Source organism: Trachinotus anak, unplaced genomic scaffold, assembly GCF_046630095.1.
Source record: "Trachinotus anak isolate AG129_WGS33_773 ecotype Australia unplaced genomic scaffold, CSIRO_AGI_Tana_v1 ptg000018l, whole genome shotgun sequence".
NCBI lineage: Eukaryota > Metazoa > Chordata > Actinopteri > Carangiformes > Carangidae > Trachinotus > Trachinotus anak.
In genome coordinates this window covers 18,324,203-18,344,447 of record NW_027273869.1, presented here as the reverse complement: position 1 = coordinate 18,344,447, position 20,245 = coordinate 18,324,203, and the positions used below count along the sequence as shown (strand labels likewise).

At 39.8% G+C, this 20,245-nt stretch overlaps 1 protein-coding gene across 5 annotated transcripts in view; it reads right to left on the bottom strand.

Annotated features, from left to right (window-relative positions):
* The window catches only part of usp6nl (USP6 N-terminal like), a 73,974-nt gene that overhangs the window by 12,742 nt on the left and 40,987 nt on the right, over positions 1 to 20,245 (bottom strand). For all 5 annotated transcript variants that reach the window (XM_071502252.1, XM_071502251.1, XM_071502253.1 and 2 more), the window contains 4 exons: positions 14,177 to 14,250; positions 7,331 to 7,410; positions 5,732 to 5,771; positions 5,082 to 5,162 (listed from right to left, as the gene is read on the bottom strand). In XM_071502252.1, coding sequence (XP_071358353.1) covers positions 5,082 to 5,162; positions 5,732 to 5,771; positions 7,331 to 7,410; positions 14,177 to 14,250 — 275 coding nt within the window. The remainder of the gene's footprint in view (positions 1 to 5,081; positions 5,163 to 5,731; positions 5,772 to 7,330; positions 7,411 to 14,176; positions 14,251 to 20,245) is intronic.

The following is a 20,245-nucleotide window of genomic DNA, read 5'->3' as shown; positions in this document are numbered from 1 at the left end:
TAAGTAAACAGCTGCTAATGCTAACGTTGGCTATGTAGCAAAAGCAAAACCTACAAATGGCTCCTTTAAATGAAAACAGAAAAAACGAGAGTAATCCTTGGTTGAACTCTATTGAGGCAAATCTTCCAAGTCACAGAGCAACAGAAGAATCTGGATTTGTCCCACAGATGATATGTAGGAAGATTTCTGTTGATTTCTGTTTTTCTTTTAGGATCTTTTTGTTACTCAAGTGCTAAACAATCTAACCACATTTACTTGCTTACTTTCTTGGTTTTGTACAAGTCGTGTTAAGTTGAAGCTGCCCTCACCCTGTCAAAGGTGCCAGAGAAACAAACAGCGTATGCATTAATGTACTCGACGCTCTCCCTGAGCAAAAAGCAAAGGGCTTTGGAAGGTGAACCACGACCATCTGGCTGGACGAGCTCCAGGAGAGATTGTGGCAGAGAGAGAGAGAGTTAGAGAGAGAGACTGCTATGCATGCAGAACAGTCCGGAGTAATTCAGCATCCACAAAGAGACGGAAAATCAGTCGGACTCCGGCTGAGGAAGATTAAGTCTTAAAACCCAAACTGCAGGAACAGCAAAGCTAATCGCAGCAGTGGATTCTCTGTCTACAGCTATTAAAGCCCATCCAGCCGGAACAGTTATACAGCAGATATGGGAGGTGTTGGGATTGTTAATGTGTGTGTGTGTGTTGTACGGGTTTACTGACAGGGGACACGAATGACAAGGACAGTTCTCCTGTTAGTGGGGCAGAATTCACAAAACATCCTTAAGGATAAAAGTAGAGTTAGGTGAAGTTTCTAAAAATAACAAGTGCATCGGTGCTGACTTCAGGAGGCCTCCTCTTCTGGTCTAAGAATAAAAGTCTTTCTCTGAGATGTTAGAGATGGGCCACCTTTGTCTAGTGACATTTCTGATAAAGTTTATTCAGAGATGATGGATTTGTCCTCAACCAAAAAGACCAGAGGAGAGAACAGCAACGTTACTTTGTGCAAATCTCCAGTGAACAGAAGAATATGGAGCTGCAGATGGCTGCAGGATGCAGAGAGTCTGATCCGTCTGTTCTGCAGGGAAGTTCAGTTTAATTTCACAGAAAGCTCCGTCAAGCCAACAGATTTAGCCACAACACGGAAAATACTGGTGCAGTAATATTAAAACAAGCAGATCTGTTAATAGCAGCCATGAGCTGCTCAAACTGCAGGAGACCAAGATTTCAGACATGCCATAAATCCATCCAATCACCTGAGAGCAACATCATTGATTGTTTAGCCAATTAATCAGGAATTATGACCCCCACCCTTCCCCCTGACAGGAGAGACCGGTCTTTAAGAAATTCTGCCCCATTTGAGCAGTTAGTCCACACAGAGTCTGTCAGGTTTAAAACCCACTCATACAAAGGCCTGAACTATTTACAACATTTTAAGGCAGGGTGATTTAAGAAGGATCCAATCAGCTTAAACTAACTGAAACAGCTGTTGTCGCCACAGTAGACTGAATATTTTTAGGTTTTGGATTCGTTGGTTGGACAAAAGAAGACATTTCAAGATGTCGTGTTCAGCTGTGGGGAATTATAACGCAGCCTCACAGACATTTTTTTTTGCCATTTTCTTGATGAAAATGATAAATCTATTTATTGAGAAAAGATTTAGTAGATTAATCGATAATGAAAATAATTGTCGGGACTTTATACATCTAAAATGTCCCTTTATCATTTGTAGATCTGGAGAAAAAACTTTTACCTCATCAGATGTTTTGTTGCTTTAAAGTGAATAAATTGTGTGAAACAGAAAATCAAGCAGAGGGAGTCAGAGCTTCACAGAGATGAGTCATCAATCAGCTCGTCTGTATGTCAGTGTGTGTGACGCACTAATGTGCTGATCATCTCAAAATTGATGACATTTCTGGTTGGGTGTGTGTGTGTGTGTGTGTGTGTGTCCAAAGCCCACACTCCATCAGCCTCCTACCACCACACTTGGGACTCACTAGTTTCTGGTGCAACAGCCTTGTAATTAGACCCTGATGAGCGAGTCAATGAGAGCATCTGTTAGGCTAATCATCCTTTGAGTGTGTGTGTGCTTTGTGTGTGTTTGTATATTTGAACATGTGTGTGTCAACATTTACATTTCAGTGAATCTGTGCAGTTTTAGTCTTTCTTTGCATTTACTGTTTACACACACGAGGCTGATTATGTCACAGATTTTATTTTGGGAACGGAGTTAAACTCATTTCCACCTGTTTATTCTTACAACAGGTAACAACATGTTTTGGATACAAGAGGATAAAGTTTGCATTAAAAACAGTTCCTTTAGCACAACTTAGAAAAGCCAAGGGTCAGAAAAAGTGAAGCAAAATTTCATAAAAATCAATATCAACTGCAAACTGTTCTTGAGAGAAAAAACTAAGGTTTTTAAAGTTTTTGAAAACAGACATAAATAGTCACAGGGCATTGAAAATGCTTCAATTTATATATTCTGATATAATTTTTTTTTTTAGCTTAACGTTAGTAAACAGTGCTGCAGAGATGAGGTGTTTTTGTCGGTTAACCTGGATGTCGACATCGTCATGGTTCCCTCCACAAAAAGCCATCACTGAAACTGAGAAGTTTTTACATATTCCAGCCTTTTAAATTGTTGTTGTGCTGTAACAGTGATTAATCTTGAATCCTGCCTCAAATGATCCCGTGTTGGATCCGTAAACTTGAAAGGATTGGGCAGGGAAAGTCCTTGAAAAGTCCTTGAAATTGATGCTTAAGAAGGTGTGGGAATCCTAGTGTTTAGGGATTTGCACGGTTCTTACTGGGAAGCTACTTAACATTGTTTTTATTGGTAACACAGTCCCAAGCTCTTCAGGTAAACCTCCACTAATGCCTCTTTTTTACTGCTCCCTCTAAATCCTGGCACATCCATCTAGAGCTGCAAAGATCGGCGTTAAACGTGTCCAGTTACTTCACATTAATGCTCGCTGTCCAGCCACTTACAGTCAAGACTTTAGTGGAGATGGTATAAAATGAAGGAAGCCATCATCAGCTGAGCTGCACCACCCCTGCTCAACACAGCACAAAGCGAGCTTTCCTATCATATCCACAAACAGCTGCAGCTCACATGTAGTTACTGCACCACCAAGCCTCCACCTTCTTAACTGAGCCACCTTCTGCTGTGACCTGGCTGTGATTCAGAACAGAACTGAGGCGCAGCTGTGGTCTTCCTCATGAGGGGGGGTCACCTCGTAGACGCCACAATCCCTCAACATCATGTCACAACTGTGTGAGGTTTAAGATGGTGCAGTGTTATTACTGTTCTGCTAAACGCTACAACCTCGAGCCAAACTCATCCTGTGTGGCGCGAGGAGGGGAAAAAAAAAAAGCTTATGAGTGCTTTACATCTGCTCGGCTCTCTAGTACTTTCCTACTGCGGGCTAAATGTTCTCAGCAGCTGGCAAGTGAGGAAACAAAATAAGAGACACATCAAGCGTGACCTGTTTCCTCGCTGAGCTGAAAGCACACTGCTGACTGACAAAGAGGAAAAGAAACAGAAAATCCCTGAAGCTTTAAAGAAGAAAGACCCAGAAGAAGAGGGAGGAGGAGGTGATGGAGAGTGATGTGATGGAGGAGGAGGGAGCGGGGTAAACGCTCCTCTGTGTCCTTGGATGTTATTCGCCATAAACATTTCTTTGAAACAAAGAGCAGGCAGTGAGTCTGACTGTGCTCTTAGCGCCAGCAATGAGTGTATTTCACATTTCAAAGCCCCAGCACACCACACACACACACACACACACACACACACACACACACACACACACACACTCACTAAATCCCTCCTGAAACCACACATACAAATGAAGGACACGGTGAAACGCTGCAGGCAACAGAACAAGCCAACCTGGACCTAAAGAGGCACTAATGAAGGCCGAGATAACCGATACCTGCTGGCCTCTAATTGTCCTTGTTGGAGGCAGAGAGAGGGACACTCCTCTGCATCTGTTGTGACAGGACGACTGCAGCAGAGGGCAGAAGCAGACCGATGTGACCTCTGTAAGGCCGATACTGAGGTATGGCTCCAAAATTCATTTTATTACTGTGTTACAATTTTTGTCCAATGTAAAGCAAACCAATATTTTAAAATAAAAACACGTCAAATGAATATTTGTAATGTATAGTTCAGCGAACTGACCCAACAGATAGGTTCAGGTTCTGGTTCAGGTTCAGGGTGTTTTATTGCGCAGAGCTTCAAGCTTGGGCAGAGCTCAGGCCCGATGCCATTTAGATTGTTTTCTCATTAGAAAATGTTTGTAATGTGCAGAAAGTCTGGCATAATGTGAAAGACGTTGCTTATGGTGACACAGTTACATTTAATTATCACCCAACTTCTTTGGAGCCTTTTAGCCTCTTTTAACTCATTGTTTTGATTGTGTTAAACCCACTGTGTGTGTATAAACAACTACAACTGCAACAATTAGTTGATTCATCGATAAATTAATCTGCAACAAGTTTAATAATCAAATAAAGAATTTTTGTAATTTTAAAAAATCTCAACCATTTGTTGGTTCCATCTTTTTAAATGTGAGGATTTGATGCTTTTCTTTGTCACACGTGATAATAAACTGAATATTTTTGGGTCGGTCAGACAAAACAAAGAGATTTGAAGATGTCATCTTGGGTTGTTTGAAATGATAACAGACTTTTTTATAATTTTATAGTTAAAACAAATCGAGAAGATAATCAGCACATTAATCGACAATGAAAATAATTGTTATTTGTGGCTTTAGTGACAACAGACAACCGTTTACTCCTCTCCATATTGTCTCTGGAGTATTCAGTGACGTCACCTTCTATCACTGTCTATCACATATGCGAATGATATGTACTTAAGTCACATATTAGCAAGTTAACTTTGTAATTGAAAAAAAAAAAATCTTGTGCTGTGAAAAATTAAACTCACCAAATGTACATATCAATAACAAATCCTAGTGTTGACATAAAGCCAGGCAACACTCACCTTTGTTAATGGTGAAGGACAGATGGAGGCGAGTGTGAAGGGGTTAAGAGGACGAGATGACAAACAGAAAAATGAAGAGGCTCACCTTCTCACTGTTCTTGTACTTGTCCCAGCTCTTCATCATCTTCAGCCATTTGGTGGTCCGCTCCACCTCCGTGTGTTTTTGCTGCGTAGAAAACAGAAGTGACACATTAATAACTTCCTCTGTGATGGGAGTCACTGTCACAGCGACTTGACAGTGGAAGAGAACTGATGTGCAAGTGATCAAAGTCCTTTGAAGCTGCTGAGATGCTCTAATTAAACTTTCTTCACACTTTGGTAACACAAACTATTTGCAGGCAAAAATCTGCAAAATAATATAAATATAATACAAATATGTACAATGAGTAATAAGAATGTGGGAATGTGTAATGTATGAAAAACAAGAAAATATGAGAAATATGCAACGGGCAAATTTAACTTGGTTTGATTTCCCCTCTTTTTGCCTGCAAATTTAAAGCAGTTTAAAAACTAATGACTATAAAGTGATGATGAATGTTTGAATGCAGACAAATGGTGCAGGGACTGGAATCATACTGGGTTAAATTGCACATTTATAGAGATTTCAAAATATCAAGATACACATCGTGTATCGTGATAAACCCTAAAAATACTGCAATGTTATTTTTAGGCCATATCGCCTGCACTAGATATTTATTTGAGATACAGAAGTGAAAGAGAAGTAACGTTACTCACCTTCTCCTCCACCGAGTCGTAGGATGGAAGTTCATTCTCACTGAGGAGAGGAGGAAAGAGAGAGAAAATGAAGAGATAAAAGTGTTGGACTCATCTTTAAACCCCTGGTTTGTTTTTACGTCTGTGCTTGTGTCTTTTCTGTCACGTACGAATCACAGTTCAGTCGACACTGTCTGTGCGTAAACAAGTGTGTCAGATGGAAAACATCATTTTGCAGCCAGCCTGACAGTTGTCAGGTTTCATGCTCAACACAATGTTCAAAGTCAGATTCCTCCCAGAAAACAGTGACTGATGAAACGACGGAGTGATATCCGGGTCAGTGCTCGTCTCACTCCCGGACTGTTATCAGAAAGAGGGAACATCAAACATGTCAGCAGTCACACAAACAGGAAATAACAGATTAGACACTCCTCAATTTTGGCTCCGTTTATCTGCGTTTCAAAGTCTCTGCAGCAGTGGAGCAGTTTTCCCTTGAGAATGATTCAATGAATATTCTGGTTTCATCTCCTGAATACTACCTGCCATTTATCTCAATAAACAGTAAACAGAGGATAAACAGATTTTAACAAGGTCACCTGAAAATCTGCCACACATGCTCCACCATTCTGCATAACTCCTACTCAACAATGTGGCTTAAAATCAATCTGGAAATAACAGTTGGGGTTTAGATTATAAGATTTAGTTTTATTTATCAGTATCTTTCTAGGATTATTGCCAAAAATCAACAACAAAAAGCAAAATCTTCCTAGATGTAACAATTTGTCTGAAGGCAAGAACACAACTCAACATAGGTGATGTTTCCAATAATAAATGAACGAAGAATAAACATTAATTGGCCTTTAAAGGGAGCTGTCTTTCAGATTTAGGGGAATTATTGGGAAATAATCAACCAAGCAGCAGCTTCTTGTTCTGAAAAATGAAGCCAACACCAAAGTGTGAAAAACTGCAGTTCCTCTATTGACCACTAGAGTCTGGCTCCAACCGTGAGTCAGTCCACACAGACTCCATTGTTAAAATGTTTAGGTCAATTTAGGTCTCAATAACCAATTTATCCCTTCATGACAACTGTACGGGCTGAATTTTTACACAACTCATCCGTTACACATAATGAAGGGTGTGGCTGCTTTGAGTGACAGGTGGAGGCCTCCTCTCCGGCTTCATGTTTCTCTTTGACCTTCACCTTAGGATACTTCTGTCCTTGTCTCAAACAATCATGTAACCCTGAGGTTTTTTTTTTTTCTTCATCCACCATCCTCTCATCCCTCCCTCCATCTTCCACCGCCTATGGTCTGGCTCGTACCACTCTGTCCTAACACTGATGCCTGTGATTGTGGCTGACCAGGCTGTTTCCTGCCTGCATGTGCCAGCCTATATATAACACTCCAGCACAGAGTTGTTTCAGAGCATCGCAGCCTCCCGACCGGCCCCGGCCAAAGCCACTAACACACTCCTCTCTCGGCGACACTCACCCTCACAGCCTCTCATTTTCTCCCTCTCTTCCTCAGTGTGGTGCTGCTCTTCGTACTGGGCTTTGGAGGTTATTCATTTACTTAATAAGAATAATAACAGGCTGGGATGTTTTGCTGTGCGTGTTCTTACTGGACGAAGCCAAAGCGGTCGATGACTTTGTACAGGTGGAAGTTGGTGTCCTCCCAGGGCTCCACAATGGCCTCTTTTCCCTGGAAGTGAGGAGAGGGAAGGAAAAACAAAAAAAACACTAAAACTGAGATGAATGTATGTGCTGTACATCCAGTATCAAATCAACCTCATCAAATAGTTCCAACCATTTTACATTTATACTGTGTCAACTGCTTGCATTGTATTCTTCCTGTTATACACACAACTTGACTTATTTCTTTGTCTGCTTTTATATTTTACATTTTCTTTATTTTTAAATGTTAATTCAACATTTGACCAAGGAGTGAAAGCTCTAGGAGTTTGCAAAGGGCTTTTTATGTTACAGAATAAACAAATAATTGAGAAAATAATCAGGAGATCAATAATAAAATATTTATAAGATGCAGCCCTTGTGTTAAATATATGTTTTAACACAGGCTTTCGGGAAACAATATAAATAGAATAATAAAGTTCAGTGAAATTTTTTCATAAATTTTACATTTGTTAATATAAAATTCTAATTTAATATAATATAAAATTGGGAAAAAAACATTTCAACAATCTTAATTTCTATTGATTTAATGATTGATAATTTAAAGTACAATTTAAAAAGATAATATTTGTAATTTTCTATATGAAAGTAATGTGGAGTAACACATAAAATGTATGGGGTAAAGTAAAAAAAACAATAAATAAAACAAACTACAAAACTAGATTAAACTAAATTACTTTTACAGGCCTACTTGGGTTTGGGACTGTTGGTCAAACAAAAAAAGCAATTTAAAACTATGACCTTGGATTCTCTGACGATGTGACGGATATTTTTGAGTGTTTTCTGACATTTTATAGACTCATTGAATTCAGTTGATCTTCATCTGTATCATCAGATGCAGCTCAGCAGTTTGTGCTCTGAAATAAACTGCACAGTGGTTCCTGATTGAGCTCCAAATTACACGCCACCCACGTTCCTCGGGGGCACAGAGTCTTGTTTTTCCGGGCTGCTAGATTATGAGTCGGGAGCCACGACTCCAGCGCCCTTGGGAAAGAGTGTTGGCACAAGCGTGTTTTTATGAGACACAAAGAAACTGTGTGTTTGTGTGAGCAGCGGTGCCCACCTGTGTCACCGTCTGACTCTGGGCCTCCGAAAAAAGTTGTTAATTCACCATCACAGACCAGTGAAATAGAAAACCCGCAGGTCGAGTGTGTGTGTGTGAGTGAGGAGGGATTATGTGGAGAAGAGCAGGGAGAGAATATCAAAGTGACTGTGTGACAAACAGTAATGGGGCAAAAAGTTGAAAGAGTCAATATAAAGCTTCCAAAGTACAAAAGTATGTAAATGTCGCATTTTGGCTCGTTGGTTTGAGGCATCGTTTCTTTTTCATTTCAATATCTTGCTGTTTTCAAATCCTTTAAGATTCAGCTGTTTCACCTTCACCGGGAGGTAAAAGCGTCGGCTCACCCAAAATAATCATTTGTGCTGTCGAAACCATTTCTGTGGTAGAAAGCAAAAACTGCTGGTCACAACATCTGTGAAGAGACTAAGCAGGATAGTGGCAGATGTTGCTATTGAATTTTTAAATGTAGTTTTTTTAAGACTGTGAGCAACACAAACATTGCAGGAATCTCAGGTTTGCTATTATGCTGTGGGCTACAACTCCAGCCCCGTTTCTTTACTCTGTATTTGTTTACATTTTGGTAAATTGGCACCATTAAAATACGCTGAACTAGCTATTAGCTGCACCTGTTTGCAATGTACACATGGATGTACCAACAACTATCACTTGATTACTGTGATACTGAAGAAAACTTAAAAATATGATGATTCTCAGGGGAGTTCTGTAGGTGAAAGGAGCATCTTTTTTCTATTCTGTTTTATGGATGTTTATTTACAATGGACAGTGGAGATGGTAAAATCTCGGGAAGTGTGAGTCACACTGAATCTAAAAATATTTGTATCATGTCCGTGTGATCAGATTTGACTGAGTTATGACTATTGTTGCGCCTACTGTTGACCACAACAACTAACTCCCTTTCACCTCACCTCAAATTTGCCTCAAGTCTCTCCACCATACACCCCCACTTCACAGCTACTCCAGCTCTCCTGTGCCTCATCATATTTTAAAAACCTCCACAGCAGAGGTAACTTAGAAAATATGTTTTTTTTCTAGTAAATAATTAAAAACAAATGTTGAATATGACCAATCCTGCCAAGTGTTTCCTGTCTCAGCTGGCTGTAGTCGTTTTCATTTGCATAAACAGTTTTATCTGCTGTTCGTCGGCTGATACAAGTGTGATTCCAAGTACTTACAAGTACTTAATTAACCAGCAATTTATGCCTCATTGTGTTGAACAACTACAAAGCAATTACAGGAAAATTGTATCTGTTGTATCTGTTTATCCCTTTAATCAAAATTATGCTCTGACTGTGTGAAACAATCCTCAATGAAATGCAAAAATAATAGGAAGAATTTTGAATGATGCAAAAGAAAGAGAAGATTTATGAACCATAATTAGATCAGTACTTTTCTTTTTTATTTATGGAAGCAATGAGGGAGCTACAAAAGGGTGGTATAGAAATGACTGAATTGAAACTTACTGAATTTACTTGTATTTTAAATAATTTACATAAATTCAATTCAATTCAATTCAATTTTATTTGTATAGCGCCAAATCATAATATACATTATCTCAAGGCACTTTACAGGGTAAGGTCAAGACCTTACATTGTTACAGAGAAAAAACCCAACTGTTCCCACAACAAGCAAGCGCTTGCAAAATAAATATGAATAAAATTCTAACCAAATTGATTGTGTGTATTGGGCGCTGAGTTGTGAAAATGCCCAGATAGAAAATTGAAAGTTCTGGCTCAACATTTGCCTGGGTCCTTGGCCTGAGTCTGGCCCGTATACGTCCGCTGTTATCGTCCAGTATTGACTGATTTTCTGTGTGCATCAGAATAGGTCCAGATGTGGAAGTAACATCTTAAAACCATGCTGTATTATGGCCCCAATTCAGGCTGTGGAACCAGGTGTATACTCAGAAGAAAACAAGCATGTGGGCCACGTATGGGCTGGATTTATTTTGCAATCTGGCTTTGATATAAAGAACAATATGATTTTTTGGCTGAATTTAAGCTTTTCACATAATGGACATTTTTGCTTTGACTGTAAGTTTCTAACTGCATCAAATCACATGTTACAACAATAAAGATGTGAGAACACCTTCACCTGACAATCTGACAATTTAAAAACACAAAGATGTCCAACTTAGGACTAGAGAAGCATCTGGCACCAGGCTTTACTGCCTGTTTCCACTGTGCACGACATAACATATCTGAAAAATATTCTTCATCCAGAAGCAGAGACAGAAACAGAGGCCTGTCTGTGGTTTCACAGGTCAGTCTGATGACCAGATGTTGAGGTAAAATATTTCAAAATCCATCTCCTCCCTCTTCCCTCAACCACTGCTCGCTCAGCAGAAACACACCAGAAAAAATAAATAACTCACACACATACACATCTCTGAAGACTCAAAAGACCTGAGTGTTTTATCCCACCTCGCCTCCACGTGTGTGTCCACGGAGTCAAGAGCAACACATCACGACTGACATGTTTGTCATTTCTCTCTCTGCTTAAAATCAATTTCTGGGGAAAATTAAAGCGGGACTCTGACTGCTCAGCACTCGCTCCGTCACACTTCTGTGATTGTGTGTCACCACAACTCTGTGATGGACTGCACAGTTCAGTTATGTGTTTTCTTTCATCACAGTGTATTAATATAACTGGTACTGATTCATAACAATAAATCTGTGATTGTCTATTTCACAAGAATTGAGCAAAGATTTGAGAAAAGTCTGGAAAAATAGTTTTTTGTTGCAGAATTTATCAGTTCCTTATTTTTAAACATCTTCTGACGCCTTGTTGGGAGCCACTGAACAGTCTGTGATATTAAATGCAGAGAAGGACATCTCAGATTTTCCTAAATGCATCAGTATTTCATGGCCAGACGTTCCCTCATTCAATATTTAAATGTAAAACATCCAGTTTGAATAATAAACACATAAAATATCATAACTCATTTGAGATTTTTAATATCAGTTACTCAAACAGTGACACTTCAGGTTACCTACTTATCTGAGGGCAAATCAGATTTATTATTACTTATTACTTATTATTATATTATTGTCAAACTGTATTTAAAGACACAGGTGCTTTGAGCTAAATGCCAACATTAGCATGGTAACATAGATGTTTAGCAGGTAAAGTCTGCAATGCTCAACATTTTAGTTTAGCTTGTCAGCATGCTAACGCTTGCTAATTAGCACTAAACACGAAGAACAGCTGAAGCTATGAGCGTCAGGGGATCACGCCACGGTTCATCCTGAGGGGACCATGAATATCTGAACAAAAATTTCAAGGAAATGTATCCAATAGATTTTGAGATATTTCACTCTAAACCACAAATGTCAGCCTCGTGGTGGCACTAGAGGTCACTGAAGCCAGTAGGATTCATCCTCTGGGGATTATGAATGTCTGTACAAACGTCCATGTCAATCCATTGAATAGTTGTTGAGATATTTCAGTCTGTGCTGAATTTATATTGGGTCAAATGTGACATTTCTGATCTGATCCCAGCCAAGCAAGAAGTTATTAAATATTGGCTCCACACATCTTCCATCAGTGGCCTCCATCCAAAACCACTAGCATCAGCTGTGGCAGTGGAAACAGACAGCAGTCAGGCCCGGTTGGATGTGTCATCTGGAAACAAAACTCTTCATTTCCGTTCATTCTTTGAAGACAAGAAATCATTTTTAACATCCACAAATGAGCGAGCAGCGAGTGTGTGTGTGTGTGTGTGTGTGTGTGGTCGGCGTGATAAGTGACTCCATTAAACTCCTCCCATCTCCGACAGCGACAATGACACTGATTTAGCTCTGATTGTGTCTCATTCCACCTCACTAAACCCTCTCTCACACACACACACACACACACATGCACACACACACGCCTCCATCATCTCCCCTCCATGGTCTCTTCACTGTTAATGAGGCAGCTTGATGATGCAGCCTGCTGGACTAAATTAAAAAGACTAATTTACAAACCAAGCGTGGTGGGCTGGTCCGCCTGATACCGCCAGGCTGTGAAATAGACGTGTCATTCAGGAAGCATCCACATACATACAGCAAAACCACACACACACACACATACAGCAGAGAAACTATGGAGATTTATTGTCTGATATCACTGTACAGATGTTAATGTGAATTCACAGCTACTCTAGAGAAGAGGAGGAAGAATCACAGTTTGATTATTTATAGTTAAAATAACATTTCAACAATGTTTCCTCTGTTTTATTTAATATGACAGATACTCTGTGATATAAACACAGACACTGGAGGGTAACTGCCAGGTTTATGGACGACATTAAGGACATGTCGAGTTATTTACACACTGATCAAATAATAATCCATCTAGATAGTTATTATATGATCCTCTCTGTCTTGATTTTATTGTTGTAAATACAAAGAACAGAGTCTGACTAAAGCTCAGTTTTAAAGACCAATACTGACATTGATATTTGAGGATAAATAAAGGTTTGAGAACAGTATAATGGCCAAATATAAAATACATTCTATAACAAAAATATAATATAACAATATAATGTAATTATAATTTTTCAAGTAAAGATATTGGAACAAGGCCAAATATTGTCTGAGAGTATTTCCAGCTTTTTTTTTTTCTTTCTTTTTAATCATATATCAACATATGTAAAATATTTTGCGGCATTTTGACCATTGATTGAGAAAAACAACTCATCTGAAGATGAGCGAATGTGACAATTGACCAGTTAATAAAAAAATGAATCTGCAGATTAACTGCAAATGAAAACAGCCGTTAGTTGGACCCCTGATAAGGACCCTGCTGCAGTTTAGTTGAGGAACTTGCGAGAGACAGAAGCAGCAGAAGCAGAGATATCCCGACCAGTATTCCCTCCAAACACCCTGGATCCTACACTTCCCATAATGCAGTAGTGCTGGATCTTTACTGCCTGAACAACAACCACATCTCTCAAAGCTCCACACCAACAGTTTATAACAGGCTTTTTAAAAAATAAATGAGTAGACGCCAAGTACAAGCCGTGGCAAACCTGCCGAGACAAACCCGATGACATCACTACGACATCATCAGTGTTGTGTTAAGAGTGGCATTTCCTGTGACTAACACACTGATGTTGACGTGTAAAGTCAGTAGAGCGCCAAATCAAACATGAACAGATCTGCCATTTCTTTTTCTACACACCTCCACCTCTGGATCTCATCCAATAAAATCACTTCGTGCCTATGACATCACATTAACCCTGCTGTTTGGTGAATGAATGAATAAACACACATCTTTGTCCTCTCTTTTATCTTTCACCGCCCTTCTAGCACAGTTAACGTGCACTCCTCTGAACGTGCACTCCTCTGAATCATCACGGTGCCTTTTTAAATACACGAATCTTCATTTACATGTTAATTTTATTACTGGCTGTCAATGAGCTTTAGCTGCCTCTTACGTGGAAATCACAGCCTTGCTAAATGAAAATGTTTAAAACAGAGAGCAGCAGATTCTGCACGCCGCATGCTGTTATTATTGTGTTTCATGGGCAATAAGGCAGAGATTTATGGAGGGATTTCACCACGGTGCGTGAGGTTTGAGTCTCAGCTCCAGTGAGTGCCTGGAATTTGGCTGTGGGTGACCACAAGAAAAAAAAAAACTATTGTTGTAAGTTGCAACTTTGCAACAGGATTAAAAGTATGTTTGCTGCTGGAGACTGATCTTAACGTACCTTGTCATATTTGGCGACTATCTCAGCCCGCTCCTGGTCAAGTTTCACCGCCGCATCCTGCTCGGTATCAGACGCTGGAGAGAAAACACAAGAGGGAGGGAGAGAAAAGAGGGAAAGATGAATGAGTGTCGACAAGTCACAGCACAAACTTTAACACCCGTGCCGCTACGCTCAATGATCAGACGGTGATCAGACTCTGACAAGAGAAGTTCACTTTTTACATATAACATTTAGCGTGCTAGCTCCTACCAACTGCACAATAGTCACTTTCCAACATTTAGTTTGACTGTTGGGATTTTAAGCGTGAAATGCTGGCATTATGTAGCGCTCTAAATGGAAGGTAAAATGTCGCAGCTGTGTACATAAAGTAGCATGTGCACTACTTTAGCTAAAAATTCCTAGATGTGTAAATTAGCATTAAGCAGTTCGAGATCTGACAAAATGATGATTCACAAACATCAGACAGCTCATTTTACTGATTTCTGTAGAGTTAACTATAAAAGTTTATTATGTAGGTTTTGTAAATGATTTTAGACAAAGTGACACTAACAGTAATTTAGCATGTTAGCATGCTATGTTAGTATTAATGTAAAATCTCATTCATTCAGCCCAGTCAGAGGCTATCCTGCGATGAACTCCAGTGTTGCATAAATGAAAATTGTCCAACAGTGGTTGACATCAGAGGATCATGAAAACCACTGGATTCATTCTCTGTGGGACACATGTGTCCGCACACATCTGTACACAGCTGGACCAAATTTCATGGCTATCCATGGAGAAGGGTTGGAAACATTTCCCATTGGACCAAAGTGTCGGACCGACATTTTGACAGACATTCCCATACTTGGAGTCAGGCTGCTAATGTTAGCATGGATAAAAAACAAATAGAACTTCAACAACTTGAACACAGACTAAGGTGAATGTCTTTGTGTTCATTTCCTGAGTTGTCAGATGAGTTGTCAGATGATTCGGTCATGACAGACTTGCCTTGTGTTGCTCCAACTCTCCCTCAGCATGTCAGGGCCAAGAGCTGACGTGGAGAACACACACACACACACACACACACACACACACACACACACACACACACACACACACACACACACACACACACACACTTCAGACCAGGCAGAGAAAGCTTGGTGAGGCCAACAGGAATACTTCACTGCAGCACAGCCAGCGTGCCAGCCTGACCTCAGCCTCAGTGAATAATGTGTGTGTCTGTGTGTGTGTGTCTGTATGAAGCCAGCCGATGAGAGGGGCTCCTTGAAACTGAGGGCTGCTGTGACAGAGACGTCACACTAGCACAGGCAGGTTTTCTGTTTGCCGAGCCCACGCATGACACAGCGTGAGCATAAATGTGTGTGTTGCACTTGCGACACACGGTGATAACACACACACTAAAAGAGACACTTCACACTTCTCTGTGTACCTCAGGATTGTAAATCTGCATTTCCCACAACATTTTCCACTCTCTTATCTGTCACACTGTTAATACACACACACACACACACACACGCACACACTTCCTGATTCAGCCAACCATGAGAGGCTCCAAACATCGGATGTGTGTTAGCAAAGCTGGCACACACACACTATTAAGTGGGGTCATGTTATGTTTATGTTGAATACACTGTGCGGCACATAGTAATGGAGGTGTCTAATGAATCACAGCTCCGGGCTGCGAGAGGAGAAGCAGCCGCTGGGAAGCATCATAATAAAAAGAGGAACAACATGAACATGGTGCTGGTTTTTAACAGATACTGATGGGACTGGTTCTGTTTGGTAACAACTGCACAACATCCTGCCTCAGTAAAAATCAGTTCTTCAACAAGAACACTTCACCAGAGACAAGTCAGACTCGGCAAGAAACATGAGATGTCCCATGATCAGACAAGTCTGAGACTAAAATTTTGGCGAGAAACAGTAAAATTACAAATGTCATGGATTCACTGCATGGCAATTCATTTCTGGTAATTTGGTTAACTGTTAGAGAATCTGCACAACTTAAGTACTATCAGTACCTCAGTGTCCTCTGAAAAGGATTTTAACTGAGTTTCTGTTTGTATTATGCTGTTGTTGTTTTTTATCATTTGAAGGTTTTTATTTAACGACCTTTTATCACTATAACCTTGCACTACTGCTTTTTTATGTCTGTGAAGCACCTTGTAAAATGTGCTATACAAATAAAGTTTATTATTATAATTATTATTATATTAACTAAGGTGGTTGCTGCATTAGGACTCAGTGATTTGGAGGGGGAGGGGCTATAATTCTTTCCACACTTTGGCAGGACATGTTCCTTCTTGAAATCTATGGTGCAAAAATGGTCTTAATGTCCAATTATCATTTCATGACTTGACTGAAATAAGCTGATTTTCAATTCAAAAACTGTTCTGTTTGGAAATATTTCTACGTCTTTAATGAGGAACCAATCAGGACAAATTCCCGCCGTGATGCTTTACACTGAAAACTTTTTACCAATGGATTCATTGGTAAAATCACAACGTTCTTTGGCTGTACAAAATGTACATAAATGTATAAAGACAATCATATCTGCACAAACCATCAGCTTTAATCGGCCTTTATCTAAAACTACTTTGGCCTTCAAAAACCCCTAAATCCCAGGAGTTACGTAATATTCCCAGTTCCTTTCTTTTTGCCAGTTTTTCAGCAGGAAGTATTTGACTCGTGTCATTCTCTGACTTCCTGTCCAGGTCTCTGGGGTTTCGACAGGAGGAATGGTTTGACTGGAATTCCAAAACGCTCCGAAACAAACACACTCCTTATTGAGCTGGCTGGCATTTTTATGACAGGATGGTGTGTATGTCAGTGAAAGGCATGTCACTGTGGGCTGCCCAGAGCACACACAGTGGGAGAGGACCCAACAAGGCAAACTGTCTGGGGCAAATAAACAAATACAGTAAAAGCCTTTTTCTGCTGGGAAATCCACCCCGGGGGCCCCTGCGGTTCCCATAGTGAGAGGGAGAGGAATTGGGGAGGAAATGGGATTCAGCCTTTTCTTTGCACTGAAGCTTAGCCTTAATTCTGAGCCCTTAAAGCCATATTAGTATTCCACAGTGGCCTGACTTAAGCTAAATGCAATTAGACCCTTTTTCATGCTTCGAGGATCACACTGACATCCGTGACGGAGACCAGAGCCGAGTGTATGTTTTTATTTGTGACCGAGGCTCTCGTTGGACTTGTAGTGAGTCCTGGGAGTTTGTAGGCGATTGTAGAATAAGACCCTGTGTGACTTAAGATAAAACATCCTGTAAACTTTAACAGCTCTGAAATATGCTCACCATCACGTGCCCCCAAAGAGGACGTATCTCCACTGTACACACGAGGTAAACAACAGTGGATCTTAATTTTAAAAATGAGATTTTAGTCTCACTGCTGAGAAGCAGTGAACTTAAACTTTATCGTGTTGGAAAGATGATGACACATCTGATCCCAGTTTGAGAACAGCTGGTCCCAAGAGACGAATTAACCCATGAACAAATAAGCACAGTTTAAAAAAAATAAAAATAATAAAATACCTCCAGAACAAGAAAATAACTGGAGTTGAGACAGTTTTGTCAAGTACTTTACATCTGCATCTAGTGGTTTATATGCTAAGTAATGAACAGCATGTTTTTGTTTTTTTTCTAAATTGGGATTGAATCTCTTCTTCAAAAGGAGTCTGCACTGTGTATTCAAATAGTGAAATGTGGTCAGATTTCTGAGCTTGTTTTGATCAATCACACAGTTCCTAATTTCTAAATATATAAATAGATATAAACACACAGACACCCAACACCTGGGTGAAGATGCTAATTTTCATCCCTTTTCCTGCTGTAACGTCTTTCAGTGCACACACACACACTGTAAAAAGTCCTGTCACCTGCCCAACACAGAGCTGTTACACCAGAAACACTGCACTTGAGGATGAAAGAGTGAGCTGCAGCCCCAAAATAAGTTTTAAAAACATGTTGCTGATACAGAAAATCTGCTGTAAAATCAAAGCAATTTTTGAACCACAAACTAAAATGAAATGCTCAGATCCCTCTGAGAGGCACAGTCATCACAGGAAGTGGAAACAGATAAAAGAAACATACATTCACCAACTAGATCACAGTAATAAGTTACAACAGATTAATAGGATCTGATGGTGGACTATTCCTTTAAAAGATGACCTTTCAAGCTTGTCATCCTGCTCATTCTCCATTACAAGGCTGGAAACTCCCCCTCTGAGCCGACCCCCCGCCAGCTCCTCCGCTCTGAGCTGCCACTCACTCCCCCAGCAGCGAGGCTGATGTCAGCTCCGGCTAACTGTCCCTGTCCTGCTGTGATTAAAATGTCCCTGTCCGTCACCCCTGCCTCGCCAGCTGGACGTTGCCCCGTCGCCCCCGCCCCACCATGCCCTTCACTCCTCAGCCTGCATTCATTCAGGTCACGTGGGAATTTACTGTCAGCACTCAGGGCTAGAGGAGTCAGAAGTATTCACGCATGACAACTCATCTGAAACCAGCACAACACACAAAGAATTCAGGAAGTTAGGTGTAACTTCCCCAGTGGCGTTTACCACCTAACAGGTGATGTGAGCGCTGTTCTCAGACACAAAGCTCACACTGCTCATTATGTTTTATTTCAGGCTGTGATTCCCATGTTGTCACTTGTCTCACAGCAAAGTGAAAACCTGCAAATTCAAAGCTGTTAAAGGAAAAATGTTGGGAGGAAAGAAGTCAACAGAACAAAGAGGAAATCATGGCTATATTTACACCTGTCCAATATGTATTCTTTAGTATATCTAAAGTGGAAAGTAAATTTATTTTGAAACAACATTAATTATTCTGTTTTATTCATTTAAATTGATTTAATTTCTAAAAAAAAGTAATTGGATATTATTTTTAGCATTTTCACAGACATGATGCATCTTGGATGGAAGCTTTATTCTGCTCCAGTGTGGGAGGATTTTACAGCTTTAACAGTGTCAGTCTGTAAAACCCACTTAATGATGCCTTCAGGTGCAGCTAACACATTTTAACTTTAGTTTATGTGATGAGTTCAAGAATGAGCCAAAATATTATTACATTTTTTGGCTCATTCATATTTGTATTTCTTTGCACGACAACCGCCAAATTTGGATATGATGAATATTTGAGTTATACAAGTTACAGAGTTGTTGTTTAAAGGTTGTTACAACATGAAGTTGCTACTTCTTCCTGTTTATGACTTGATAAAACTGCAACATTTGACCAATTAAATTGAAAAATGTCTTTCTAATTATATAATAAACTGGAAAAGATGATTACATTCAGTATAAAACTGAACAAAAAAAAAAAAACTACCATACAATCAATGCAGTTATCATCAATATTGTAAATATTATCTAATGAACCCAAAGTAGCCAATGGGTGTGGAGCTCTGGAAAACTTGACAACTAGAGATGACATCATTTTCAACAAAAGCCTAACTCATGTCTGTACGTCGCCTTTTGAGCTGAAATAAACAATTTTGTTGCCAAATGCAAAATTAATCTGCAACTATTTTGATACTCGCTTGAGCAAAAATGCCAAAACTTCACTGGTTCACCTGCTCAAATGTGAATATTTTCTGCTTTTCTTAGTCTTCTATTGTTGTAAACTTAGTATCCTTGATTTCTGGAAGACTACTCAGCCAAAACAAGCCACCTGAGATTTTTCACTATTTCTTTATAAAGCAACTGAATAGTCAAGAAAATAAGAGTGTGATGAAAAGAATCAGTTGTTGTGGCCCTGAATACAAAGCTCCTGATTGTTTGGAAAATAATTTTAAAGCCTTTCAGAGAAGAGTATTTCCTGGTTCGTCCCTTTAAACCAAAGAAATGTCTCGACCTTGAATCTCAAACAGCTCAGTGGTGTCTGACACACCGAGGGTCCAAAGGGTAATCACACACTAGCTGATACACACACACATGCTGGTGATTATAGACGATATTAGCCATTAAATTCCTGATTATGATTGAATATAGAACAATTACTCTCCAGATTTGACCTTTATTCTTCCCCCTTGACAAACGCCTCAGTTAGACTTTGCAGGTGAAAG